The sequence below is a fragment of the Phocoena sinus genome, chromosome 20, assembly GCF_008692025.1.
Source record: "Phocoena sinus isolate mPhoSin1 chromosome 20, mPhoSin1.pri, whole genome shotgun sequence".
Lineage (NCBI taxonomy): Eukaryota > Metazoa > Chordata > Mammalia > Artiodactyla > Phocoenidae > Phocoena > Phocoena sinus.
Genome location: NC_045782.1, coordinates 52498263 through 52525054, shown reverse-complemented (window position 1 = coordinate 52525054; position 26792 = coordinate 52498263). Strand labels below are relative to the sequence as shown.

Sequence of the window (26792 nt, the reverse complement as noted above, 5' to 3'; positions counted from 1 at the left end):
GTCTGACCTGTACTTTCTTGAACACTGTCGTGGCTGTTACAGCAGGCAGGGAGCCGGAAGGCACACTGACCCGACCATCTTGACCCAGATTCCAGGTTTACGGATCAGGTCTGGTTTGCTAGCGAGGTACATTGAGAGGCGGGCTCTTCTGTGACACAACCCAAGTGACACAGGTGCTCCCCTGCACACTCGGGTGGGCAGCGGGGACAAAGGGCCAACTCTTCGCCCGCCCTGTCATTGGACACGCGGTGGAGACACCACGCCAGCGACACGAGCCCACAGCCACGATGCACGCAGCGCCCATGGAAACACAAGGCTGCCAGCCGCCGCCCTAGAGACGCTGAGTCAGACAGACAGGCAGACAGACAGACCGGCAGAGAATGCTCGCGGCCCCAGCGGGAGGCAGCGCGTCTGTCTCTCGAGCCACGCGGCCGGACGGGCGCCCCCTGGAGGGCCGTGGAAGAGGAGCCCAGGCCGCGAGCCCCGGGGCGCGGGGAGCGGGCGCCGAGAGCTACCAAACGGACGGACGCTGGGCCGCGCCGAAGGCCGGAGGGTCGCATAGGCGGACACTCGCCGGGAAAGCGGAGCAGCCTAGGGCGCCTACCCGGCGGAGGCGGCCACCCCTCGGCAGCAGCGCGGAGGGGCGGGGTCGCGGGAGGCGGGGTCGCGGGAGGCGGGAGGTGCCGTCGGGGCCCTCCCCCGGCCCCGCCTCCCTGTCGGCGGCCTCGGCCGCGGGCGCGTCGTTGGTTTCGGGTTGTCAGGCAGCAGCAGCGCAGGCGAGGCTGCGAGGGAGCCGGCGGCGGTGGGGCCGCGGCTCGGCCACGACCGCTGTCGCGGCCTGAGCCCTTCCACCCGCCGCCAGCATGAAGGACAGCGGGGACTCCAAGGACCAGCAACTCATGGTGAGAACCCGTCAACCTCCCCCTCCTCGACCCCATCCCTGGTCCCCCGAACCCCCACCCTCGGGCGGCCTCCGTACCGTACTGGGTGCCCCCGTACTGGGTGCCCCCTGACCCACTCAGGGTCAGGGGCTGGGAGCGTCCAGAGCAACTTGCCCCGAGTGGTGCATGTCAGGAAGGAGGGCATCATGGCCATCCTGCTAAGGCCTGGAAAGTTAGCCTGGCTTCAGTCCCACTCCCCCTTTACACCTTCCCAGCAGGGCCCCCCCACCCCCCCCACCTGTGCAGATGGGGCTCTGGAACAACACTGCTCTCTGATCCAGAAAAGCCATGGGCAGGGAGGGCTTGACCTACCTGCCCAGGGAAGGAAAGTGGGAGTTTCCTAGTGAACCAGGGCATGCCAGCCCGGTGGCGTCAGGAGTTTAAAGGGTTTGAGGATCACAGGTAGGTAGACAAGAGCCCCCAGGTACCAGAGGAGCTGGTACAGGGTTGAAGGTAGCTGGTTATTGGGTTGCAACACAGATGCCGCCCAAGTAAGGACTCTAAACATTTCCGAGAAGTGCTGGAAGCAACCAAGGTGGCCCCTCATAGCCCCGGGGACTGGGGCAGAGGAAGAGGTTGTGAGTGGGGGGCACGGGAGACAGGTGGAGACAAAGACAGGTTTCTGATTATCAGTGGGGCCAGACTGAGTGATGGGGGGAAGACTCAGTGACCCCAAGGCCACTGCTTTCTCCCAGCCCCCCCCACCCCCAAACTTCTGAGATCCGGGAAAGGGCCGCCATCGCCAGCAGGTGGGTGGTAATGTAACTGGAGGATAATACAGCCCCCAGAGACTCCCGCCTCTGTAGGGTGAGCTCGCTGCTCCGAAGATGAACCTCAGCCCCAGGCCCCCAAGCAAGCCCAGGGAGGCTCTGGAACATCCTCTCTGGTAGTTTAGAATTGTCTCTTGGAAAATGGCTTGCCTTGGCTTGTGTGGTGCGCGCCCCTGGGGCAGGGTTAGAGGGGCCTTCCCCGCCACCCGTGGAGTTTGGCTGAGGAGGCCTGTGTGCGCGGCCTGACAGGCAGTGAAGTGCCTCTGAGAGTGAAGGGTTCTTACCCGGCGTGAGGGCCCGTTAGTTATACCCACACGCCCCCCTCGGTGCCCCACAAGAGCAGCTATTTCCCCTTGATCAGTAGAAACAGCAGTGCCCCGTCTGGGGGGAGACCCAGGCCCAGGATGAAGACCCACCATCTCTCTCTGGCGGGAGGATAGAGGGAGGTGGGAGCCTCCGATGGCACTGTCCTCAGGTGGGAATGCAGTCACTGGTTGTCAGCATGAGGAGGGGATGTCCCCTGGGCCCCCGTCCCACCTCCCGCCCACATTGTCCACAGACGCACAGACAGGCTGCTCCACTGCCAAGGGCTCCAAGTTCAAAGCCCAGGGGAGATGCAGGTGCTTAATTTGGGGTGTGACTGATGCAGCCTGGTGGAGCAGACAGCTCTCTCCACTGGGGCTCTCCCTAGGGCACAGGCTCCTGGGAAGTTCATAGACTCAGACAGAGCCCACAGTCTGTGGACCTGGAACCCTCGACGTAGAGGGTAGCCTTGAACCACTGAGTTTTCCTTAAGATGAACCAGGCTCGGATGGCTGAACAGAGAGGAGCCCATGGGGCTGGTCCAGGGGAGGATTCCTGGGGTCCTCTCATCCTTCTCTCTGCGGCCCGGCACAACCCTCTCCATCTAATCCCAGGGGTCTGGCCTTCCCTCCCAGGTGGCGCTCCGGGTCCGGCCCATCAGCGTGGCGGAGCTGGAAGAAGGAGCCATTCTCATCGCCCATAAAGTAGACGAGCAGGTACATGGGGCTGTGTGGCTGGGAGCTGTAGGGCAGGGCAGAGGTCTGCTCACACCTGGTAGGGGCAGGAAGGGCCCTTCCTCTGCCCTCTGAACTCTTGGCTGTACTATTGACTACATCATCAAGGAAACCATAGTCCTTCTTCCAGGAAGCCTCCCTAGATTGATCCAAGGAGAGCTAAAAGCTTCCCTGGTCTGAGGGGGAGGGCGAGCTTGAGCCCCTCCCTCCAGCCCTGAAAAAATTCACACACCTTCCGTGTACCCATGACTTGACTTCCCCACCTTAGTGGGTCTGCTACCCGTAGAGCACGTGTTCATAGGGTCTAGAGCTAATGCTCACCTCCAGACCGTTCATGTTCTGCAAAGTCTTTGGATGTCTATTTGCTCTCTTGGTTCTCCTGTCAACATGATGAGGTGGGCAGGGCAAGCCCCACCTCCGTCTACACAGGAGACAAGAAATATTTATCAAGTGCCCACAACACATGCTGGGGACAGTGTTAGGAGCCGGGAAACCACGGTGAACAGAAGAGACCCTGTCCTCCCTCCGTTGCCAGCGCAGGGAGATGAGACTTAAATGAAAGAATTGAATCATGAACGTATGAGTTTGTAGCCAACAAGGGCTGCAAAGAAATGTGTGGAGAGATGGGAATAAGAGGGAACTTGACCTAGACCCAGAGGGCAGGGAGGGCTTCCTTGAGAAAGGGTGCTTGAGCTGAAACAGGAGGGATGAAGAAGAGGTCATTAGGAGTGTGCCGAAGGGAGAAATTTCAACCAGAGGGACTTGCGTGTGCAAAGGCCCTGTGGTGAGAGGGATTGTGATACACTTGGGTAATGGAGAAAAGACCGGTGTGGCTCAAGCCAGAGAGAGAAGGGGTGAGAGGAGTGAGATGAGGTTGGCGGCGTGGGCAGGAGCCAGGCTGCACATTCTGTAGACCACGGCCAGGATGGTTTTTGGGGTAGGCAGTTGACTCAGGTTTGGGGTGGGGATGGGCACAGTGGTGGGGGCAGGCTTGCTGCCTGGGTAGAAGCATCATGGTGATATGGCCTCTGGGGACCCCGAGAGCAACCCCTTGCCTCTGCTCTGTGGCCGCTGCTAGCTTCTCCTGAGTGGCCAGGCTCATCCATCCAGGTGGCTGGATGTGCTAGGAGGTCAGAGGAGTCAGGGCGGGGCAGTGCATTGCAGAGAGAGGCGTAAAGTGGGCACCTGCTGGCCTTGAGCCTGGCGGGCTGGACTCAGGAAGCCCAAGGGCCATGGTAAGAAGACCATAGGTAGACAAAGCCTGCGATGCCTGCCTGCCTCGGGGTCCCTGGGGGCAAGCCTCTTCCTTCAGCCCCAGTGAGCTGTGGCCACAACAGAGCTGGGTGGCACCAGCCTCCTGATTTCTCTTCCTCCGCGCCCTGTTGGAAAAGGGTAGCCTTCCTCAAAGGCCTGAAGGAAGGCAGCGGGGGGCTGGGAAGAACCCATCTAAAGGCCTGGTGGGGGTAGCATGAATGCCCGCAACAGCTGTGGAGTGTAGGTTCCATCATGTACCGGCTATGTGGCCTGGGTCAGGTTGCTTCCAGAAGCCTCAGCTGCCTCCTCTGTAAGTGGCGACAGTCACCATAATGCCTCCTCTGGAGGGTCCTCAGCCGCAAATATATGCACGGTGCTTCCCCAGGGCATGGTACCCAGTAGGCATTTAATAGCTGTGAGTTATCATCTACAAGTGACTGAGAGTGCCCAGGGCTGCTGGATTGGCTGATGAGAGGGGCCAGCCATGAACAGCCAGAGAACTCGAGAGGAGAAACCTCCTTCCAGGCAAGGCCACTCCCTGTTTGTCCAGCTTGTCCCCAAGGATATCAGGTCCTCAGAGGTGGAACAATGATGCCCTCTCTCTGGGCCGCTCCTGGCTCCCAGCCGGTGTGGGGGCTGACAGATATTAACTGATGCTGAGAGAAATGCTCTGGGCCCGGGCACAGCCCACTGTGTGCCCACACACAGCAAACACTGGCTCCTTTCTGTCCCTGCCAGTGGAGAGGGAGGCCAAGCTGCGCCTCCGAGAAGGTCCCAAGGGCTGGGCAGTCCCAACGGAGCTGCTCCTTTGTCAGCTTAGACATGGAAAGAGTGGTCTGAGCAGTGTGGGCTCAGGGCTCTCAACACAGACTCCAGGCCCTGCAGGGAGAATGCTAAGCATGTGGGCCCCAGCATCTTCTCTCCCTGATGGATTCAAAGATGCACTTGCCTGGGACTTCCTTGGTCCAGTGGTTAAGACTCTGCACTTCCACGGCAGGGGGCCCAGGTTCGATCCCTGGTCGTGGAACTAAGATCCCGCGTGGGATTCTGCATGGTGGGGCCGAAGAAAACAAACAAACAAAAACCCCAAAGATACATTTGCCTGGGCTGCAGTTTGGGAGAAGCCACAGCAAATGGCAGGCTGGGAACCTCCGAAAAACAAGCCGCCGCTCAGGTGCTCCGTCCCTCTGACCAGTAAGGTGAAGTCCACAAAGTAAAATGGATAGCCTCGCCCTCTGGCTAGGCCCTGCCCCCTGACCTCCATCCTTCTCCAGTGACCCCCATGGCTTCTCTGTGGCCCAGGCCATCCAGGCTTGCGCAGCTGGCCCTGAGGGAGGCTGGGGGCTGCAGGCTTGGCCAGCCTCACTGATGGGCCAGCTGCTCTGGTTCTTCTCCCTGAGGTCTGGAGCCCAGTGGGCTGGCAGGGTGAGTTTGCGAGCATCCCCAGGACAACAGGGCCTTCGAGTCTTTTCCCAGCAAAGGTGCAGCTGGGCCCAAGCATCCTACACAGACCCGGCCTCCGCTAAAGAGCCGTGTGCTTGGGAAGTGGATCTGCCCTTGACCCGCTGCTTCCCTTGCTCCCTTGGCTGTGGCCCCTCCGTCACGGCCCAGCCCCGCAGAAGGGCTCCCCAACCCAGCCTCTGCTGGCCTGGGGTTCTGGGCTCTGCCTCCTCTGTGATGCAGGGCTTACTTCACCCCTGCTCCTGCTGTCCCGGGCTAGCGGGTCGGGAGCCGCCGAGCACAGCAGGCCAGAGGTCACTACTGAAGCCCGGCCCCTGGTGGTCAGCAGGGAGGCGATGCCAAAGCCCACCAGTCGGTGGGTTCTGAGCGGGCAGAGGGGGACCGAGGCCTCAGCCAGCCACTGCCTGGGACTGCCTTGCCTAGAGCTAGGCGTCATTCTCCTGCAGATGAAGGAGACACTGTTCCCCTAGCTTTGCAGAGGTGGACACTCACTTGGCAGAGTGTCCTCTGGGGACAAGAGGCCGGTGTGCCCGGATTCTGGGGAAGCCGGAGTTAGGGTTTGGATTTGTCACGAGGTGGTCCGGGTGCCTGTGGTCTTACCCACCGCCATCGCCCCATCTGATTCGGGATCATTGTCACAGCGCCATCTTAGAAGTCTTCACGGGCTAACGCATGCCCAGTGCTTACAGCAGCTGGCGCACAGTCAGCGTTTAATAGAGGTTAGTTTATCTCCAGGGCTGACACACGGGATGGTTTCAGGCCCCATAGATAAGTGAAACCCTGGTCCACCTCCTGCCCGCCCCCTTCTGGCTTCAGGGCTCCCTGTCTGGTTGTCCCCAATCTGTCACGGCCACACCTTTGTGTTCACGGAAGGGTCAGGTAGGAGCTTGGTCTCCTAGCATCTGGGCCGGGAGTAGACCCTGACGCCAGACCCCTCAGGGATGCCACTGATGGCCACAGGGACAGCCTGAGAGGTCGCTGGGGCCCAGAAGTTCCGGAATAGACGGCTCCCTTCCCTCCCCCCTACAGAGCCCACAGCCTGCGGATCCTCCCCCCAGCCCTCCAGACCATGCTTGTCGACAGGATTTAAGTCACCTGACCATATGCATAATCCCGCAGTTAGCCTTTATCTGTTCAAAGCCCAACTGTCACCCCCACCCCGTGCCCCTGGGGTCCTATCGGAGGAGCCACCAAGGGGCTTCCGGATCCTGGTCTCCGTTTCCTCATCAGAATCCCTGGTGACACAGTGGTTAAGAATCTGCCTGCCAATGCAGGGGACACGGGTTCGAGCTCTGGTCCGGGAAGATCCCACACGCTGCGGAGCAACTAAGCCTGTGAGCCACAACTACTGAGCCTGCGAGCCACAACTACTGAGCCTGCGAGCCACAACTACTGAAGCCCGCGTGCCTAGAGCCCGTGCTCCGCAACAAGAGAAGCCACCGCAATAAGAAGCCTGCGCACCACAACGAAGAGTAGCCCCCCGCTCACCGCAACTAGAGAAAGCCTGCGGGCAGCAACGAGGACCCAACGCAGCCAAAAATAATTAATTAAAAAAGAAAGAAAGAACTTGCCCGGCCCAGCCCAAGAGCTATTGAGAGAGGATTAGAGGCAATCCTGTAAGGGAGAGCTGTGCCACGCAAGTGCAGGCTATTGTGAAAGGTGAATAAAGTATAAGGTGACAGATGCCGAGAGTCAGAGACTGTGAGTGTTGTGGGAGCAGCCCGGGCGCTTTCAGCCCCACTCACCTGCCTGGGGGTGGAGCCCCCCGTGCACACCCACCATCTGGATGCTTCTTGGTTCTGTAGCCCCAAAGGAGGGTGACTGGGAGAGGATTCAAGAAGTCTTTCTCTCCACCCTTAGCCACCACCCCGCCCATCTCCCCAGCCCCCTCCCGGCCCCAGGAAACCACTTTCCGTCTCTATAGATTCACCCGTTCTGGACAGTTTGTAGAAATGGAATCATACAATATGTGGTCCTTCATGTCTGGCTTGTATCACTGAGCATAATGCTTTCGAGGTTCATCCACGTTGTAAGACCTTCCCTGGCGGTCCAGTGGTTAGGACTCCACGCTTCCAGTGCAGGGGGTGGGGCTTTGATCCCTGGTTGGGGCACTGAGATCCCCCAAGCCACGGGGTATAGCCAAAAAGTAAAAAAAAGGAAAAGGCTGCATCAACCTTGTAGCCTGGGTTCGAACTTTATTCCTTTTTGTGGCTGGATACTATCCCAGGCTATGGTTACTCTGCATTTAGGTGACCCATTCATCAGTTGATGGGCATTTGGGTTGCTTCCTACCTTTTGGCTATTATGAATAATGCTGCCAGGATGCAAGGATTCTTCTACTGAGTGCCTGAATGGGCACAAGGCAAGAGTGCAGGTTAAAAAGGCAGATCTGTGGGCCCAGTTCCCCAGAGATTTTCATTCAGTGAATCTGGGTAGTGCCTGGGAATCTGTATTTTACAAGCTCCCAGGGCGACACTGTAGGCCCATGAGAGATGCAGCCCTAGACGATCTTGGCCACACGTCCTCTCACCCGAGGCCTCAGGGTCCTCAGAGTCCTGTAGGCAGGTGGAGACCTGTCCAGGACATCAGCCAGGTGTGGCTCTGTCCTGAGCAGCCAGCTGGGCCTTGGTGGCTTTATGAGCTCAGCGTTCTGGTCTTTTCCATCTAGCCTGAAGGCTGTCAGGGCCCAGGGACACCCTTCCTGAGATCAAAATCTCCTTTCTTGAGTACCCACAAGATGGTACTTTTACAACTAGAACTATGACCAGCCATGAATTTTCCTTCTTAAAGAAAAAACAAAAATCTAGAAACAGCCTTACAGGTGTGATAGCCACCTAGAATCAGGCTTTTGTTTCGCTGTGTCCTGTTTACACCCTGAGAATACAGGAGCTATGGACTCAGCTCCCAGGACTGGAAATGATGTCTCCTAGGCTGGGGCCTCCCCAGATGCCCGTTCTCTGCTGGGGCTTCCTGAGTAGGTGAGGAGTGCTGGCATGATTTCTTCTCTCAAGGCTACGGCCTTGTTGGTCCTCCCAGACTTCCAACTGGGAAGCACTTGAGGCCCAGAGAGGTGGTGCAGTTTTCCCGAGGTCACACAGCAGTATGGAACCTGAACCCAACTTGCACATCCCCTTCCCCGGAGATCTTCGCTGCCAGTTTGGAGGCTTGAGGAGGAATAGTCTAGGTCAGAGGTTTTCAACTGGGGGCGATTTTGCTCCCCAGGGGACATTCGGCAATGTCACAACTGGGAGGAGGCTGTGCCATGGCCTCTAGTGGGTAGAGGCCAGGGCTGCTGCTAAACACCCTACAACACACCGGACAATTCCTGATAACAATGATCCAGCCCAAAGTGTCAATAGTGCCAAGACTGTGAAACCCTGGTCTCAGTTCAGCCATTTGGAGGCCAGAAAGAAGCGGCTAAAACTGCAAAGCCGATCAAAGCCCAGCAGCTAGCGGTGTGCAGCGGAAGAACTCCCGACACACTTTGTTCACGGTATTTCTCACCTAGGAGATGCGGGCGAGGAGCCTGGTCCCTAATGGGGACACAGGCTATGGATGACACCCTCCCCCAAGCCTGAGGCCCCCTACTTCCCTTGCGGGTCTTGGGTTTCCAGGCCCAAAGCTAGAACCGTGGAAAGGTCACAGTCGGCATTGAATGAAAAACACGTCTGGAGGTGGAGGCAGTGGGGGCAGGGAGAGGTCAAGCCCGGGGGCCTTTGCTGAGCTAGCAGGCCTGGACCAGTGGGGACAGAGCCCTGCAGTGTGCCACCCAGCTTCCCCACTCCCGGCCCTGCTTTCCACCATCCCGCCAGCATCGGGAGGGCCCTGTGCATCCTGTGTGGTCAGCGTGGCCCTTGAAACCTCCCAGAGTCAGGTGCCCAGCATGCCACAGGCATGAACATTTAAGATGCACCTAACCTGGTGGCACAGTGGTTAGGAATCCGCCTGCCAAGGCGGGGGACACGGCTTTGAGCCCTGGTCCGGGAAGATCCCACATGCCACAGAGCAACTAAGCCTGCGCGCCACAACTACTGAGCCCGCGAGCCACAACTGCTGAAGCCCGTGCGCCTAGAGCCCGTGCTCCGCAACAAGAGAAGCCACCGCAACGAGAGTAGCCCCCACTCGCCGCAACTAGAGAAAGCCCGCGCGCAGCAACAAAGACCCAACGCAGCCAAAAAAAAATAATTAATTTTAAAAAATATAAGATGCAGGGAATTGTGAAAGAGAGCTCCCAGACTAGCCCACCCCCTCAGAGCTGAGGCAGGAGCCTGCCTCCAGTAGTGTATCAATTTGTAAGGCTGCTGGAACCAAGTACCACACACTGGGGGGCTTAAACAACACAAGTATGTTCATTTCATTCACAGTTCTGTGGCCAGGAGTCTGAAGGGCTGGCTCCTTCTGAGGCTGCAAAGGAGAATTTGTTCCAGGCCTCTGTCCTCGGCGTGCAGGTGGCCATCTTCTCCCTGTGTCTCTTCCCGTCATCTTCCTGCCACGCGTGTCTGTGTCCAAATTTCCCCTTTTTATAAGGACACCACCAGTCCTTATAAAGGGACCGCACCCTAACTTAACCGATTATAGCTACAACAGCCCTCTTTTTAAATAAGGTCACATTCTGAGGGACTGCGGGATTGGACTTTAATATTTGAATTTGGGGAGGACACAGTTCAACCAGGACAGGCCCCAGGAAGGCAGCTGTTGGTCCAGAGGCAGGGGCGGGAGGTCTGCTGGTTAGGGGCCTGGGTTCTGGAACCCAACAGCTCTGAATCCAACCAGCTCTGTACTCGGCAGTGCAGCTTTTGGGTACCAGTCTGATTCCTCGTAATAATGCTGAGATGATATGAGTGCCTACTCTAAGCTGTCGGGGAAAATGAGAAAGTGTGTGCAAAGCACATAGCACTGCATATGGCACCTTCAAAGCTCCCTCCGTGCAGCCTTATTGAGAAAACATTCCTTGGGCACATGCTGGGTGCCAGCCTGGGTGACATTTAGGACGGACAGGAGCCTCCCAGAGCGGGGGCAGCACGTGCTCACAGAGGAGCCCCAACGTCTCCTTCTGTGGCCATCTTGGGTCTGTGCTGTCAAGATTCCTGGCAGACGGGACGGGAGGAAAAATCCCTGCCTTTCTCATAAGAATCGCCAGTGATTCGGAGCTGAGGCTGTCTGCCCACAGCCTGCCTCTCACCTCGTGGCCTTGCTAATGCTTTTCCCTCGTCTGCTTTCCTCACCTCACATTCCTCAGCCAACTCTTACTCATCCTTTAAGACTCAGTGCTGGGGACTTCCCTGGTGGCGCAGTGGTTAAGAATCTGCCTGCCAGTGCAGGGGATACGGGTTCGAGCCCTGGTCCGGGAAGATCCCACATGCTGCGGAGCAACTAAGCCTGTGCGCCACAACTACTGAGCCTGTGCTGTGGAGCCCGCGAGCCACAACTACTGAAGCCTGTGTGCCACAAATACTGAAGCCCGCGCACCTAGAGCCCATGCTCTGCAACAGGAGAAGCCACCGCAATGAGAAGCCCGTGCACCGCAACGAAGAGTAGCCCCCGCTCGCCACAAATAGAGAAAGCCCACGTGCAGCAGTGAAGACCCAACGCGGCCAAAAATAAAATAAGTAAATAAACTTAAAAAAAAAAAAAAAGACTCAGTGCTGGCGCCACCTCTTCCAGCAAGCCCTCCTGCAGTGGAAAACCTGCATCACGGATCACATGCCCCTCCTCTATGCTCTGATTGCCTCCTGGAGCCCAGCGCTTGTTATTACAATGATCTGTTCCCCACTCCACTGTGATGTCAGAGGCAGGAAACCACATTTCATTTTCTCTCTCTCCTCGGGGGGCCCCGCTTAATGCCTGGTCCATAGAAGGTGCCCAGCAGTCGTGGTCACCCGGCCTGAACTCCCTGTGCAGCCCACAGCGCCCCACCCCACCCCAGCCCTCCGCGGCTCAGCTCCAGTTCACCTGGCTGGGGGGCACAAGGGCTCCATTGTATGCCAGAGTGGACCAGGATGGGGGTGATGCTTTGAAGGGTGGGGCGCAGGCTGGGGCCCAGACAGATGGAGACCCAGACAAAGCCCTCTCTTTTTTTTTTTTTTTTTGGCGTGGGCCTCTCACTGCTGTGGCCTCTCCCGTTGCAGAGCACAGGCTCCGGACGCGCAGGCCCAGTGGCCATGGCTCACGGGCCCAGACGCTCCGCGGCATGTGGGACCCTCCTGGACCGGGGCATGAACCCGCGTCCCCCGCATCGGCAGGCGGACTCTCAACCACTGCGCCACCAGGGAAGCCCCAACACCCTCTTTAAGAGGGGATCATAGCAGTCGTGCTGACAATGTCCTGATTCAGGAGCCTGGATGTCAAAAGAACCAAATGCCGACGGTGCCATGAACTTGGCAGTGCCCAGAGGTCACTTGAAGGTGATCAGTGGGTGATGGGCATCAGTGCACACAGCTCACCCACTCCTGCATCAAAGGTCCCTAGAGGGCGGTCCTCAGGCCGCTGGCGCTGCTGGTATGCACAGGAGTTCTGGCACCGAGGGTGAGAGCTGTACATCTGGTCAAGTTCCATTGCGTTCCACTGGGACCCACACCTGGGGACTTGTGGGCGGATGTATCTTCATTTGGGTCTGAAACTTGATCAGGGCTCCTGCTGCTGGCGTTAGGGCCCGAGCCTGGAACTGGATCCTGGGACAAGCTTACAGGGCACTGGGGCTGAAGCCCTGAGGTGGTGGCTGGGGACAGGTGGGCACCCCAGGTACAGCCGCAGGCCCCGACACCCTGCACTCAGCTCACCATGGCCACCCAGCCTCTGGCAGGCTGTGAGGAGGCCTCAGTCAGCAGCCTCATTCTTTCCCTGCACAAAGCCCCAGCCCAGCCTGTCTGGAGCATCCCCTCTAACTGGCTCACCTGGAATCCCATCTGATTGGATAAGACCTCTGGGTGAGGGTCCTGGGTCGGGCCTCCTAGAGAGCTGTCTTACCTCTTCCTTCTTCCCTCCTCCATTGAGAATCCCAGAAGGGGGCCCTGCTGGGACCCCAGGGGTCTTAGGCCAGTTTAGACGCAGTGAGCACAGCTGTGTACCTATTGGGAGGAGTCTGGTGGGAGTTCCAAGGCTGTGGTCCTCCCGGCACTGGGCCTCCTGAATCCTGGTGCTGGACTGGGGTGCACCGACAGGGACCCATGTGGATCTCCCAGGTCCATGGAGCCGGGCCGGGCTCCCAAGTCAGCCTCCTCTGTCAGTCAGCTCCCTCTGCCCCTCCAAGGGCTGCCCCTTATGCCTTGTCTGCTCTCAAGTCCTCTTTGGGCTGCCACTGGCCCTGGCTCCCCTGCTGACCCAGGAAAGGAGCTGCATCACTGTGTCTGCGACCTTGGGTGGCTCTAGGACAGCCCATCCCCCTCAGTGCCTTGTCCTTTGTCAGGACTCAGTTTACCTCTTGGCCCCGGCGTTCCTGGACACAGAGCATCGTCCCCACTCCTTCCCATGTCTTGAGTGAGGAGGGGTGAGGTCAGTGGTCAGTGTTTACATTGGTATGGGCCTGGGGCTCCCGGGTGACCACCAGCCTCCCCTCGGGTGCCTTTGCAGATGGTGGTTCTTATGGACCCAATGGAAGACCCTGACGACATCCTGCGGGCGCATCGCTCCCGGGAGAAGTCCTACCTATTCGACGTGGCCTTTGACTTCACTGCCACCCAGGTGAGGGGGGCCCGGGCCCAGGGACACACAAGATCCTCTCTCTGCCCTTTGACCCCCTCAGGAGGGAGTCCTTGGGGGACCCTGCCACCGACCCTCAGCCTTCCTTCCATCACTTGCTGTCTCCCCACACGTGCAAGTGTGCGTGTGCCTGCGTGGTGCATTCAGAGCCTCCTGTGTGGACACGCCCCGGTCAGCACGCAGAGGCCACCCTACACGGGGACCCACACAGCACACCCCACAGGTGGCCCCTATGGGAGCTGGAGGAGAGTGCTTGAAGCCCATCTGGTGCTGGGAGGGGAGCTACGGGAAGCTGACACCCTCCCAGGGACCCCCGTCTTGCCCATCTGCGGGATGCTCCCAGCGGCAGATGTAATGCGTGCGTCCTCGGGGCTGGGGGCTGGGAGCCTGCTGTGGGGGGAGGCGTCTCAGGTGTCCTGAGCTCTCTTTCAGGCTGGCATCCCCCCATGGGGTGAAAGCAGAGACATCCATTCCCCACTTCCCACCCCCACTTCTCTGGGGCCGAGGGCTCCAGGGACAGAAGCTGCTTCTGTTGGGAGCCAGGATGTGCCCGTGGGCCTGTGTGCTCTGCCCTGCCTGTGCCCAGGCCCCTGACGGGTCTCCTCTTTCCTGCAGGAGATGGTGTATCAGGCCACCACCAAGAGCCTCATTGAAGGCGTCATCTCAGGCTACAATGCCACTGTCTTTGCCTATGGTCCCACAGGTGAGGGGGAGCAGAGCCCACGGAGAGGACTGTATGCCCTGGTTGTCCCCTCTGAGAATCAAGCCCCCTTGCCCTCCACCGCCGAGCTAGTCTGGCCCCAACCAGAGCAGGGTCCGAGGACATGGCTGATTAAAACCACCCTCCCCCAGGGCCCTTTGGACCCAGAGCCCCATCCCCAGCCAAGGATGCCATCTTCTCCCCTTCCCCCCACCTCCCTGGCCATCTGGGAGGGTCCAGCCTTGAGGACAGACGCAGGTTTGCCAGGAGCCCCTGCTCACCCGCCGCCCTGCTCTGCCCCAGGCTGCGGGAAAACCTACACCATGCTGGGCACAGACCACGAGCCCGGCATCTACGTTCGGACCCTCAATGACCTCTTCTGTGCCATTGAGGAGAGCAGCAACGACATGGAATATGAGGTGTCCATGTCCTACCTGGAGGTGGGTCCTCCCTCCACCCTGTCCCGTGGGCTTGGACAAGAGGCCCATAGGACCGGGCTGGCTCACCTCCCTGTCACGGGGCAGTTTCCTGGGGTGCTCATCGCTGCTGCTCTCCCATGTGCATATGGTTGGCCTCACTTTTTAAAAACTGAGGCTCAGAGAGGTTAGGCAACTAGATCGAGGTCACACAGTAAGTGAGGGAGCAGGGATTCAAACTCAGGACCCCAGGGCTTTAAAGCCGAGCCGTGCCCGTTGTGCCACACTCCAAAGTAGCCTTGTCGCTGAGCACAGACCTCAGCCATCCTCCCAGACGCCATCCTCCTGGGCACACTCCTGAAAGCCAACCCTGCCTCTGCCCTGCCGGGCTACGTGCAGGCACTCAGTGTCTATAGGTACAGGTGGGAACTGCACGTACACGGACAGGCTGGGACCTGCCAGCCTTCGCTCTCTTGCCACAGCCTCTGATGCCCACCTGTATGAGTGCTACCACCAGGCAACGAGGGGTCAGCGGGGGTGGCCAGGCGGTGGGGGCGGACACACAGAGGCCAGAAGAGGCAGGAGAGCCAGCAGGCTAGACGCCATCTGGCTCCTGGCCTCTCCGGCTCCCTCCGGGAGCTGATAATCTCCCGGGTGACAGCTCAGGAAGGGCAGTGAGACATTGCTGCCAGCAGCTGCTCCAGCCAGCGTGGCGTTGACTCAGCCAGCAAGATGCACTCTGGGGGCCTGCGAGGTGGGAGCAGGTGAAGGTCGAGTATGGGTTGCCTGGCAACAAACAGGGCTCGGCCGTGGGTCAGGCCCCATCCCCCGTCCCGGGCCTGGCCAGCCTGTTCCGTGCGGTTCTGATGCCTCTGCACCCTTGCCTCTGGTGGCCCCATGTTTCCCTCCGGGTGCTGAAGCCCCCTATGCCCACCCCATAGGAAGGAAGGGGTCGTCCTCCTTAACCAGGGTTTCCCTGAGAGGAGCCTGGAGCTCTCGGGAGGGACAGAGAACCTGGCCATTGCCTGAACCTCCTGCCCTTGGTCTCCTGTTAACATCTGTCCCCTGCCCCTCCCAACCTGGCCCATCAGATCTACAATGAGATGATCCGGGACCTGCTGAACCCTGCCCTGGGGTACCTGGAGCTGAGGGAGGACTCCAAAGGGGTGATCCAGGTGGCCGGGATCACCGAGGTCTCCACCGTCAATGCCAAAGAGGCGAGTCACAGTAGGGAGGGACACTAACCTCCCGGGGAGGGTGGGGATGGGTGGGAGGGGGCTGGGCCCTGCAGCCAGGGAGCAGCTGCTCGCTCAGCTGGGCTGGGGCTGGGGCAGACACAGAGAATCCTGGATGACACGCCCCCAGCCACGCAGACCCTGGGGGCTGACCAGGCAACCAGCCTCCCAGTTTACAGACAGGCCCTGACCTCCCGGGCCCCGCAGCACCCAGGGGGCCGACCCACCCCTGCCTGGGCCCCTTCCCAACCTCTCAGCTGCAGGACGTGGGAGCATCCTCACGGGTCCCCAGGAGTGGCCTTCCTCCCCCGTCCCCACCCACCCAGATCATGCAGCTACTGTTGAAGGGGAACCGGCAGAGGACCCAGGAGCCCACGGCCGCCAACCAGACGTCCTCCCGCTCCCACGCCGTGCTCCAGGTGGCCGTGCGCCAGCGCAGCCGGGTCAAGAACGTCCTGCAGGAGGTGCGGCAGGGCCGCCTGTTCATGATCGACCTGGCTGGCTCTGAGCGGGCCTCCCAGGTGAGGCTAGCTCCCCGTGGGGCTGGGGAGAAAGCCTGGGGGGCAGGGCAGGGATGCTGGCCGCCCAGCTTCCCAAGGGGTGAGGATGGGGACTGTCCCAGGGAGGGCGGGGATGAGGGGGATCCCGAGGAGAAGGGACTGAGGAATGTCTCCGATGAGCAAGAAGGATGGGGGGGTACCCTGGGGAAGCACACAAGGGCTGTTTGTGGGAAGGGGCCTGGGAGCGTGGGGATTTCTCCAGGGAAGGAGACAGTGGCTGCCCCGGAGGAGTGGGGAACAGGCAAGAGAATGAAGGGGCCCAATGAGGAGCTGGGGCAGGGGGGAAACAACGTCCCCCGACTGGGGGCACCCTGGGCAGAGCCCGGGAGGGGGCCCTTGCCAACCACATCAGGGAGAGAAAAAGGTCCATCACCCATTTCTCAGCATTTGTCCCCCATCACTAAGCCCAGTCCGCCTGGCCCTGCGCCTGGGCCCGGGCCCCCTCCTGCGGGCAAACTTGGAGGTTTCAGGGTCACGTGAGTGCTGGGGCTGCGTGATGTCACCGTTAGCACTGAAGCAAATGCAAGGGACAGGACAGCACCAGGGAGATGTAACAGGGCTTGTGTTTGAACGTGTGGGGTTGGTTTAAACAGGGTGGAGTTGGAGAAACACACCCCTCTCTTCCAGTAAAGGCCTGAGGGCTTCCTGGAGGAGGAGTACAGGGGAGCAGCCAGCTCCCCGCGGGGGGAGAGGGTGTGCCCCGCGGCCTCTGGAGTGAGCGGGTCCCAGCTTCACCAGGCTGGGCAAAGACGTCTCCCGAGGGCGGCTGTAGGCAGAGCCTCCTGGGACTTGACACTGTCCTGCTCTCACACCCACTTACATACACCTCAACCCATTTCCTCACTCACAGACTTTCTTATACACATATACATGCTGTCACATATACACATGCAATTCACACACACTCACTCCCCCCTCCACATACACACACAAACTTCCCTCTTCCCTCCCTGAAGCCTGGCGCACCCTCTAGAGCCATGTGCCCATGGCCACGCCTGTTGCCATGCCCGTGGCCGGCCGGCTCTCAGCTGAGCTGCCTGGGAAGCCACGACCCACCTCCATCGCATTCTCGGCGCTGCCTTAGCTGTGCCGCGGGGCTAGCCCCCCGGGGCAGACGAAGTGCCAGGGTCTCAGCCCTCAGAAGCCTCTTGTCCCCCACTCTTGTTCAGAGGCCTTCCGGTTCTCTGACATTCTCGAAAGCCCTCCGTGACCCCCCCCCCCCCCCCCCCCCCCCCCCCCCGCCGGACAGAGGGTGGGACCAGGCCCTCAGCATCTCTCCCTTGCAGGGGCCCTGGGGGAGAGGGAGGGGTTTACAACTCAGGATGGCCCGGGGCAGGGAGTCACACCCACTGCTCGCCCCCCAGACACAGAACCGTGGGCAGCGCATGAAAGAGGGGGCCCACATCAATCGCTCACTGCTGGCCCTGGGCAACTGCATCAACGCGCTGAGTGACAAGAGCAGCAACAAGTACGTCAACTACCGTGACAGCAAGCTCACCCGGCTCCTGAAGGTATGACCTGCCGCCGGGCCCAGTGCCTGGGCACCCGGGGGGGGGCCGCCAGCGTCTCAAGGAAAAATACAGGACGCCCAGCTGCATGTGAATTTCAAATAAACAAAATCTGTTTGGGTATAAGTATGTCCCATGCCATCTTTGGGACATACTTATACTAAAAAACCAAAACCAAAAACCCACTTGTTATTTATCCAAAATTCAGATTTCACTGGGTGTCTTGTATGTTATCTGGTGACTCTCACCAAAGACTGGGCAGCAGGGAGGGAAAAGGGCTGCCTCTGACCCCCCACCCCAGGGCTGTGGGTCTAGGGGAACTGGGGGTCGTCTGGATTTGGGGGTTCAGGTGGTCAGTCAGCATCAGGGCTCCCAGAGGCTGCTGTTGGGGAGGCCCCGCTCCTGGCTGGGCTCTGTGTTCGGTACCTCAGCACCCCCTTCTCGGTCCCTTTCATCTTGTCAGCGAGTCTGAGTTAGGGGATTACTATTTCCATTTGCAGATGAGGAAACCGAGGCACTAGGAGGCTAAGTAACCTTCCCAAGGCCTCACACTAGTAAGTGCTGGACGTAGGGTCCCAGCAGAGGTCTGTCTGGGCCGATAGCAGAGCTGCAGGTGGCTTAATCGGCCTGCCAGCATCACTGCACTTACAGCCTGGGAGGCAGGACAGTTAATTTCTGCCACCCTCGAAACCCAAGGGAGCTGAGGATTAGAGAGGTCATGGAGCTTGCTTGGAGTCGCCCAGCTCGCAACTGCTGCAGCCAAGGGCTTTGTCTCCCCCCAAGCCCGCAGCCCCGCTGTGCACTCTCTGTCTGTCCAGGAGGGCATAGCAAGCCCAGGGCAAGGGAGGCGGTGGCCACAGGCCAAATTCAACCTTCATACAGAGGTCCCCGTCACCCCCCTCACTCCAGCCAAGACGACAGCGCCACCAGCAGTCGGATAAAGGGGGACCTGGGAAGCCAGAGGGGATGGGGGAGGGGCCCAGGGCCCCACGGGGCTCTTCCCCCCTCTGGTTCCCAGCCAGTCAGGGCCGCTGCCTTTCCTCGTTCTCACGTATGAGGGGAGGAGAAGGGAAGCCGGGAGACCCTGACCTGGATACGAACTTTGGCGAAGAAGCTGGAAGAGGGGAGAAGGGGGGACAGCAGAGGAGGAGGGGAGAGTCCCGTGATGCTTGGCACCAGCGGCTGTGAGAGTGTGCGCGTGTGTGTGTGAGTGTGAGATAGAGGGAAACACACACACACACACACACACACACACACACACACACCCCACAGGGGCATCACGAACAGCCTGGCAGGAGCAGCGTGCAGGAAGGCAGGGTCCTGCTGACCACACCCGCCCTCGGCCCCGTCCAGGACTCCCTGGGGGGGAACAGCCGCACGGTGATGATCGCCCACATCAGCCCAGCGAGCAGTGCCTTTGAGGAATCCCGGAACACCCTGACCTACGCTGGCCGGGCCAAGAACATCAAGACCAGGGTGAGGGACCCCTGGTCTGTCCCCCAGGGCCCGCCGTCCTGGGCCAAGATTCGAGCCCCTGGACTGATTCCAGTCCCTGCCACTGCACCGCACATTCTCTGGAACCAGCCACCACCGCACCGGCCCCACTCCCCAGTCCAGTGTCACTCCTGTGCCCTTCCCTGTTGCCCGCCGGGAAGCCCACAGCCCTTGAGAGTCCCCTTCTTCTCGTGCAAGGTCTGTGAGCCCCGAGCCCCGTCATCCCCTTCCATCTCCCCCTTTTCATCTTTAGATAGTCAGATGTTTACCTTTCCAAAGCCCCTAATCCCAATAGACGGAGGTGACCGTTACTATGCACTTACGCCGGGCCCTTTATCAAATCATCTCATCTGATCCTCAAATGAGGCAGGCGTCATTTCTGTCCCCGTTTCACAGCTGAGGAAAATGAGGCAGAAGGGAGTTCAGTGACCTCCCAGTCCCAGGGCAGTGATGACGCTGAGACTGGAGCTGTGTCTGCCCGGTTTCCAAGCCCACGTTCTCACCCTCTCCGGTGAACGTGTTAGAATCCCCACTATTCCGTTAGGACGTTTGTTTCCACCCGTGTGGGTAGAGGGGTGGGAATTCTAAGACAGAATTTCCTGAACACCCTCCCGACACTACGATTCGCCAGCCATTGTTCCAGGCACTTTACGATTTATCCCAACCCTCAAGGAACTGAATGATGGGAGGAGACAGGTAATAATGATACTCCGAATTGATAGCTCAGAACATTATTAACAGCAGGAAATGATGCCAACGATCGGGGATGGGGGTGCTGGTGGGATCCCCTGTAGCTCTTTAGAGACTGTGAGAGGGAACCAGGATGGGGAGGAAATTTAGGAAGAGGCAGCAGTAAGGGTAGAGGTTCCAGAGGCAGGAAGGAGATGGTGTCGGCGGTGGGAGTGGGGCAAGTAGGGTGGTTCCTCGGCTGGAGCAGAATGTTCCTGTTGGAGCAGTGAGTCAAAAGAAAATCTAGAGAGAGTGGGGGGGGAATTAGGGCATTCCCCCAAGCAGTAGGGAGCCACTGAAGGTTGACCAGGGAAGGCAGCGTTTTAGGAGTATGCCTCTGGCGGAGGCACGCAGTGTTGAGAGGTTGTAGGGTCAGAGGTAAGGAGGCCATTACTGTCAGAAAGATTAGGGGTAAGAAAGAGAAAAGAGGAACCCGCAGGCAGGCCCCGGCGTCCAGGTGACCGTACCTGCTCCCCTCCCCTCCCCACAGGTGAAGCAGAACCTGCTCAACGTCTCCTACCACATCGCGCAGTACGCCAGCATCATCGCCGACCTGCGGGGCGAGATCAAGAGGCTCAAGTGCAAGATCGACAAGCAGGGTGGGCGGGGCCAGGCCCACGGCCGGCTGGAGCGGGGCGACATCTGTCACATCCAAGGTGTGTGTGTGGGGGTCTGTGTTAGTGGGAGCCCGTCTCCCGAAGCCCGTCCGGGCCGTCTCAAATTGCTCATGGGTCAGGCGGGGCCGGGTTCAAAGCTAGACTCAGATTCTTTCTGGCTGGGTAGCCTTGGGCTAGTCATCAACAACTCTGAGCCTTCAGTCCTTCAATTGTCAAATGGAATCACGATCTCTGCTTCAGAGACTCGACCTGAGGGTTAGGTGGTATCACACGAGTGAGTGGCAGGTGGGCATTTAGCTGTGTGGGGCGTCGCTCTCGGGGCTGCAGTGCAGGGCTCCGAGACTGTGCCTGGCATCACCAGAAGGGATACGGTGCTCATACACTTTCTGTAATTGCTATGATGATTTTCCAACAGATGGCAGTAAAGTGTCTAAAGGGCACCTTTTATTAGTTGACGGAGAGGTGCTCTAAAGGCCGACGGAAGCCCAGTTCATACAGAGAAGCTGGGAATCACCTTTGGGTCATAGCCTGAAGACTCAATGCGGAAGTGGGATGTGGGAGGGCTGTGGTAATCTAGGAGGTCTTTCTGGAGGAGGTGCTTGCACAGGAAGTCATTTGGGAAGAAAGAGAGGGGAGGGCCCCAGGTAGCCCAGACATCTTGGCCTGACCCTTCCTCCTCCACTGACCTCCCCCACCTGCCGTTCAACGGCCAGCCAAGGTCCAGCTGCACAGCGAGAAGGGTGAGCAGACTGAGATGGGACAGCTGCGGGAGCAGCTCATCAGCGCCTTCCAGGAGCAGATGGACGTGCGGAGACACCTGCTGGAGCTGGAGAACCACGCCATGGAGGTGCAGATCGACACCTCCCGCCACCTGCTCACCATTGCAGGGTAAGCACCCCCCGCCTGGGACAGGGGCTGGGAGCCGGAGACGCATGCCGTGCCTCCCACCGTGGCCTGAATCCCGGGTCTCCCTCGGGGGTGGGGCTGCGGCAGCTGGGAGCAGGAGAAGTCCCGCAGGGCGCTCAAGTGGAGGGAGGAGCAACGCAAGGAGTCCTACACCAAGGACGACAGTGAGAAGGACTCGGACACAGGCGATGACCAGCCAGACATCCTGGAGCCCCGCGAGGTGGCCTGCGCCCGGGAGAGCATCGCTGCCCTGACAGGGGAGCAGAAGAAGCTGCGAAAGCAGAAGGTGCCTGGGGCTTGGGGGTCTGGGAGAGTGGGTTTGAGAGGCCCCAGCAGGAAGGGGCTGGGGGAGGCCTGTGCGAGGAGTGAGAGCTGGGAGCTCAGGCCACAAATCCCCTGTGACCTCACTGAACTCCTTCACCTCTTCGTGCCTCTCTTACGCATCTGCAAAATGGGAGCAGTCAGCCCTAGTAGGGTTGTTGGGGAGATTAAACAAATGCCTTTCACATACCAAGGACTCAAAAACTGGTAGCCAATATGGTAACTAGGATTTTCCAGATCTCTGCCCTCCGTTCTGGAGCATATCCTGGCCAGGGGGGTTCAGGGTACCGTGGGCCCTGAGGGCATCAGCTGGGCTGGGGCTCAGCAGATCCACGGAGCTGGTTCCAGGGATGGTTTGTGGTCAGGACGGCAAGAAGGTAGGCAGAGACGGGCCCCTCAGGGGCAGCCCCTGGTTGCAAGGCCCGAGAGGCAGCTGCGAGAGTGGGCCTCGGAACGGGGCTTCAGCCGGGAGCCCAGAGTCCGGGGACTGGAGGCGCGGGGACAGGCGCAGCGGTGGGCGAGAGCCCGCCTGGCGCTCACCCCGCTTGGTCCCCAGCTGACGCTGGAGCAGCGCTGCCGAGAGCTGCGCGCGCGCGGCCGGCGCCTAGAGGAGACGCTGCCGCGGCGCATCGGCTCCGAGGAGCAGCGCGAGCTGCTCAGCCTGCTGTGCCGCGTGCACGAGCTCGAGGTGGAGAACACGGAGATGCAGTCGCACGCGCTGCTCCGCGACGGCGCGCTCCGTCACCGCCGCGAGGCCCTGCGCCGCCTGGAGCAGCACCGCAGCCTCTGCGACGAGATCATCCAGGGCCAGCGGCAGATCATCGACGGTAGGGCCCGCGCCCCGCGCGGCCGAGCCGCCCACGGGCCTCATCGCCCCGCGGAGGGCCCGAGGGCACGCGCTGAGCCCTGCCCCTCCCCCGGCAGACTACAGCTTGGCCGTCCCGCAGCGCCTGCAGGAGCTGTACGACGTGTACGTGCGAGCGCAGGACGAGGGCAGCCTGGAGCGGGCGACCATCATGGACCGCGTGGCCTCTGGGGCCCTGCAGGTGGGCGCCCCGGGCCCGAGCACGCGCACACGCGCTAAGGGAGGGGCCGATGGCCAGGGCAGTGCGTGCAGGTCGTTGGCATGGCGGTGGGACCAGGCTGGCTGGTCCCCAGGGCGCTGACTCCTTCCTTCTTATCCCACCCAAAGGCTTGCCAAGCCTGAGTAAGCTTCCTTTCTCGGCGTATTCTTCTCTGGCACTTGTCCCCACCCAGGGTCTGAAGGTCAGGTTTGGCTATCTGAGATATGACAAATGGCCCCAGACGCCCTCCCAGGAGACCAGGCCACCAGGCAGTGCCACGGGGGATGCCTAGCCTACCACAGCTTGTCCCTGGGGACCGAGAACAAGCCCACTGCCCTCTGGGGCTCCCAGCCCCTATTACCGCCCCAGACACCCTGTGTGCCTTTGTCACCCTGTGCTGTTACCCGGCCCAGGACCAAGTCTTCTGACGGCCCCTTCCCCACCTCCCCAGGACAGCTCCTTGCCCAAAATTAGCAGAGCAGGAACCTTGCTGACCCCAGAGTCTGACCCAGAGAGCGTGAAGACGCTGAGCTCCGAAGCCCAGCTCCTGCAGGGCAGCTTCCTGCCTCCGATCAGCACAGAGGGGTGAGGCCAGGGGCCGCTTTCTGCCAGTCCTTCCTGCCTGAGCCACCACGGGCTGTGTCCCAGAGATGCCAGCCCAGGTTAGGGCTTCCTGGGGGGGGATGGAGCAGGAACGAAAGGGGGGAGGTGACACAGGTCTGGAGCCAGGACTTTTGGGTCCTCTCTCCCTTTACACGACAGCTCCCCCCTAGGGTGGGGGTGGGACCGCAGTGGGTCCAGCCTGGTCAACAGATGCCCATCCTCCTCTACCAACCTCAGTGAAGCCAACCACGTGTCCAAGGCCAGTTCCGGGGCCTGGCAAGTGAAGAGCTCCTCTGTGCCCACCCCACCCCCCATCCAGATTGGCAGCCTGGTGACGCAGGAGGTGAGCACTGAGCACCGCTGGCCCTATGGGCTCCTCTGCTGCAGGTGGGAGCACCAGGGTGGACACCCAGTGGTTGGGATGGAGCCTTTCCAAAACAGCCCCCTGGGGACATAGGGTCCCTGCTGTGTCCAGTGGCTTCTCTTCCCAACCAATTCGTCTCACAGGCCCCCACTCAGGACAGCCTGGGCAGCCTGAGCGGCCGGATCAACTCCTCCCCTGACAGCAGTGAGAACCTGTCAGAGATCCCTTTGTCCTGCAAAGGTGTGCCCCCTGCCCACCCTGTCAGCCTGAGCCTGGCATCGTCCAAACTGCTCAGATCACCCAGCCCAGAGCCCCTTCCTTCCCTCTGCACTTCTAAGTACACCCATGCGTCGGGTGCTGACCGTTCTAGAAAGAGAGGCACCAGTGCCCAGAGAGGATTAACGAGCTGCTCTGTCCACACAAAGCTGGGGGCACAATCAGAAACCGGAATGGGGAACACATGGCGCTTAGGATCACGCCCCACCTTCCCACTCAGAAATAATTGTAAGAGTAAATATAGACCGAACCCCTACGCCCTGGCCATAGGCTATGCCCGTTATCTCAGTTACTCCTCATAACCTGGGACTTCCCTGGCGGTCTAGTGGTTAAGACTCTGCGCTTCCACTGCAGGGGGCATGGGTTCGATCCCTGGTCGGGGAACTAAGGCTTGGCCAAAAAAAAAAAAAAAAAAAAAATCCTCACAAGCCAGTGGGGTTAGTTTTACCATCCCCAGTTTACAGATGAAAGTAAGGCTCAGAAACTTGCCCACAGTTTCTTAAACAGCAAGCAAGGGGGGATGCTTTGGCAGAGAAGGGGTGTTGGAGGTGCAGGAGGGGGAGGAATATGTGGCCTTGATCCCCGGTTGGGTGCTCCTTTGTCCCGCCGCAGAGAGGAAGGAGATCCTGACGGACACCAAGTGCATCTCGGTGAAGGCTGCCCGGCGACGCTCTCGGGCCCTGGGCGCCGAGGGGCGCCACCTGCTGGCACCCAGCACGGAGCGCAGCAGCCTGTCCCTGCACTCGCTGAGCGAGGCTGACGATGCGCGGCCACCCGGCCTGCTGGCCTGCAAGCGGCCACCCAGCCCCATGCTGCAGCACGCTGCCAGTGAGGACAACCTGTCCGGCAGCACGGGTGAGGCCCCATCCCGGGCCGTCGAGCATCGTGGCGATGGCCCCGGGCCCTGGCTGCGTGGCCAGAAGAAAAGCCTGGGCAAGAAACGGGAGGAGTTGCTGGAAGCAAAGAGGAGGAAGCGGAGGTTGCAGTCCTTTGAGGTCACAGGGCAAGGGGTGAGTCCCGGGACAAGGACTGGGGGCTCTGGGCCCCTGCCTTGCTGGTGGGGCTCTGAGGGCTGGATTGCTCCAGCGGCCCCAGGGTACCCCTAGCTGTGCACCACCCTCCACGCCGTATCCCCCCAAGCTGGCGTAGCTGCCAGGGCAGACCCGTGTATCAGATCCGCACGCAGCTCCCACCTCACCTCACTGCTCTTCAGCCAACACAGCTCTCCCGCCCCAAGACACACCTCCTGGGGCCCCATCCCGCGCAGAGCATCTCGGACCACAGGGTGCAAGTGTGCGGGCACCCAGCCTCTGGTACCCGGCATCTGGGAAAGGTCACCCTGCCTATGGCCAAGGTCAAACTCCCTCCAAGCCAGAACACAGGTCAGTACCAGCAAAGGAGGGAATGGGAGGGGAGCGCTTGGTCAGCCCAGGGAGGAAGCAGGTTGAGCTCCCTGCCCTATGGCTGCCCCTTGCTGGAAACAGGGTTCTTGAAGAATATTTGTGGGGCTGGCACCTTGGGGTTGTGCCCCTAGGGAGTTCAAAGCCACTGGGTGATCAGAGGGGATGGAGAGGCGTTCCTAAAGCACTGCTCGTGGCCCTTCCCCCGTTGCAGGCCCTGGGGACTCCTCACCCCTCGCTGTCCCCTCCAACCCAGCTGGTGTTTCCCAACGGGCTACCCGGGGGCCCCGCCTGCCCCATGGCACAAGCACCCATGGCAAAGATGGACGCTTCCAACATAACTGAGGGGCCCTGCCTGGAACCGGCCCTCCTGCCCCCAAGACTGAATGGGGTGTAGCAGGAAATGGGAGATGGAGGCTGGGCAGACGGGGGTGCCCTGCGAGCAGGAGCTCGGGATCTCAGAAGGCGGGGGCTCCTGAGACCCAGGAACGGTGAGGGTGCCTGCCCAAAACTTCCGTGCTTGCGGTGCCACTGGGAAAGGGAGGTGAGCCCAGGAGGCACGGCCGGGATGGCAGGGCTCCCTGGCCTCCCAGCCCTGGACAGAAAACCCTGCTGCCAAAACCCCGTTCTGAGACCTGTGGCCCGACTTGGCCTCAGAAATGGGGGGGAGGGAACTGTTAATGGGACAGGGCTCCTGGGCCCACATCTGGGGCAGGAACATTCCCAGGCTGTGCTTGGGGTCGGGGCGGGAATCTGGTTTTGTTACTTAGCAGTGGCTTCCGCCCCCACCAAGCCCCCTTTTTAACAATAAAATCCCGTTTGAGTCTTGATGGTTGTGCTGGAAAGTAGACCTTGTCTGAAATGTGGGGTGACCATGACTGATTAAGATTCAACCCAACTCCCCTCCCACCACCACCACCACCCTCTACTGCCCTCTGGCTGGTTGTACAGCACCAACCTACAAACACCTGGGGGAAAGCAGTTTTCCTCTAGACCCTGAGGTCTTTCCCCAGGAAGGGCAGAGCTATAAGGCCCATTCACATCCCCTCCCACCAGCCTTCCCCCCTCCCCAGACCCCCTCCCAGGAGAGGCCAGAGACTTGGGGTGGTCCACAAGCCAAATGAAGTGGTTACCCCCTGCAAGTCGGGACTCAGAAGTTGCTCAGCTAAGCCCCCCAGCTTCAGGGTGAGAAAGCACCCACAGGGGTACCTGGTGCCTTGACCAGTCGGATGCTTTTACCTGCCCTGTTCCCTGTGGAGGTGCGGCCCTCAGGGAAAAGCTAAAGAAAGATGGGGAGCCCCTGACCTGTGCAGCCCTCCTTGGATGGTTTTTACCCATGAACTGGGTGGTTTAATCATCCCCTCGCCTCTCTGAGCATTGGTTTATTCTACCAAGAGTGTTACCTTCAAGTCAGTGTGAAATCAGCTCCTGAAACCAG

The 26792-nt window shown here is 60.1% G+C and overlaps 1 protein-coding gene across 1 annotated transcript; it reads left to right on the top strand.

Annotated features, from left to right (window-relative positions):
- Positions 1–863: 863 nt before the first annotated feature.
- KIF19 (kinesin family member 19) lies at positions 864–26356 on the top strand. The gene is made up of 20 exons (XM_032617195.1): positions 864–902; positions 2650–2730; positions 13033–13143; positions 13777–13864; positions 14165–14301; positions 15369–15494; positions 15839–16033; positions 17437–17583; positions 18934–19056; positions 20294–20459; positions 21134–21308; positions 21414–21612; positions 22204–22474; positions 22572–22693; positions 23163–23296; positions 23552–23657; positions 23822–23918; positions 24567–24964; positions 25177–25336; positions 25569–26356. The coding sequence occupies exons 1-20, from the start codon at positions 864–866 to the stop codon at positions 25697–25699; spliced, it is 3006 nt and encodes a 1001-aa protein (XP_032473086.1). The 3' UTR covers positions 25700–26356.
- The last annotated feature ends 436 nt before the right edge of the window (positions 26357–26792 follow it).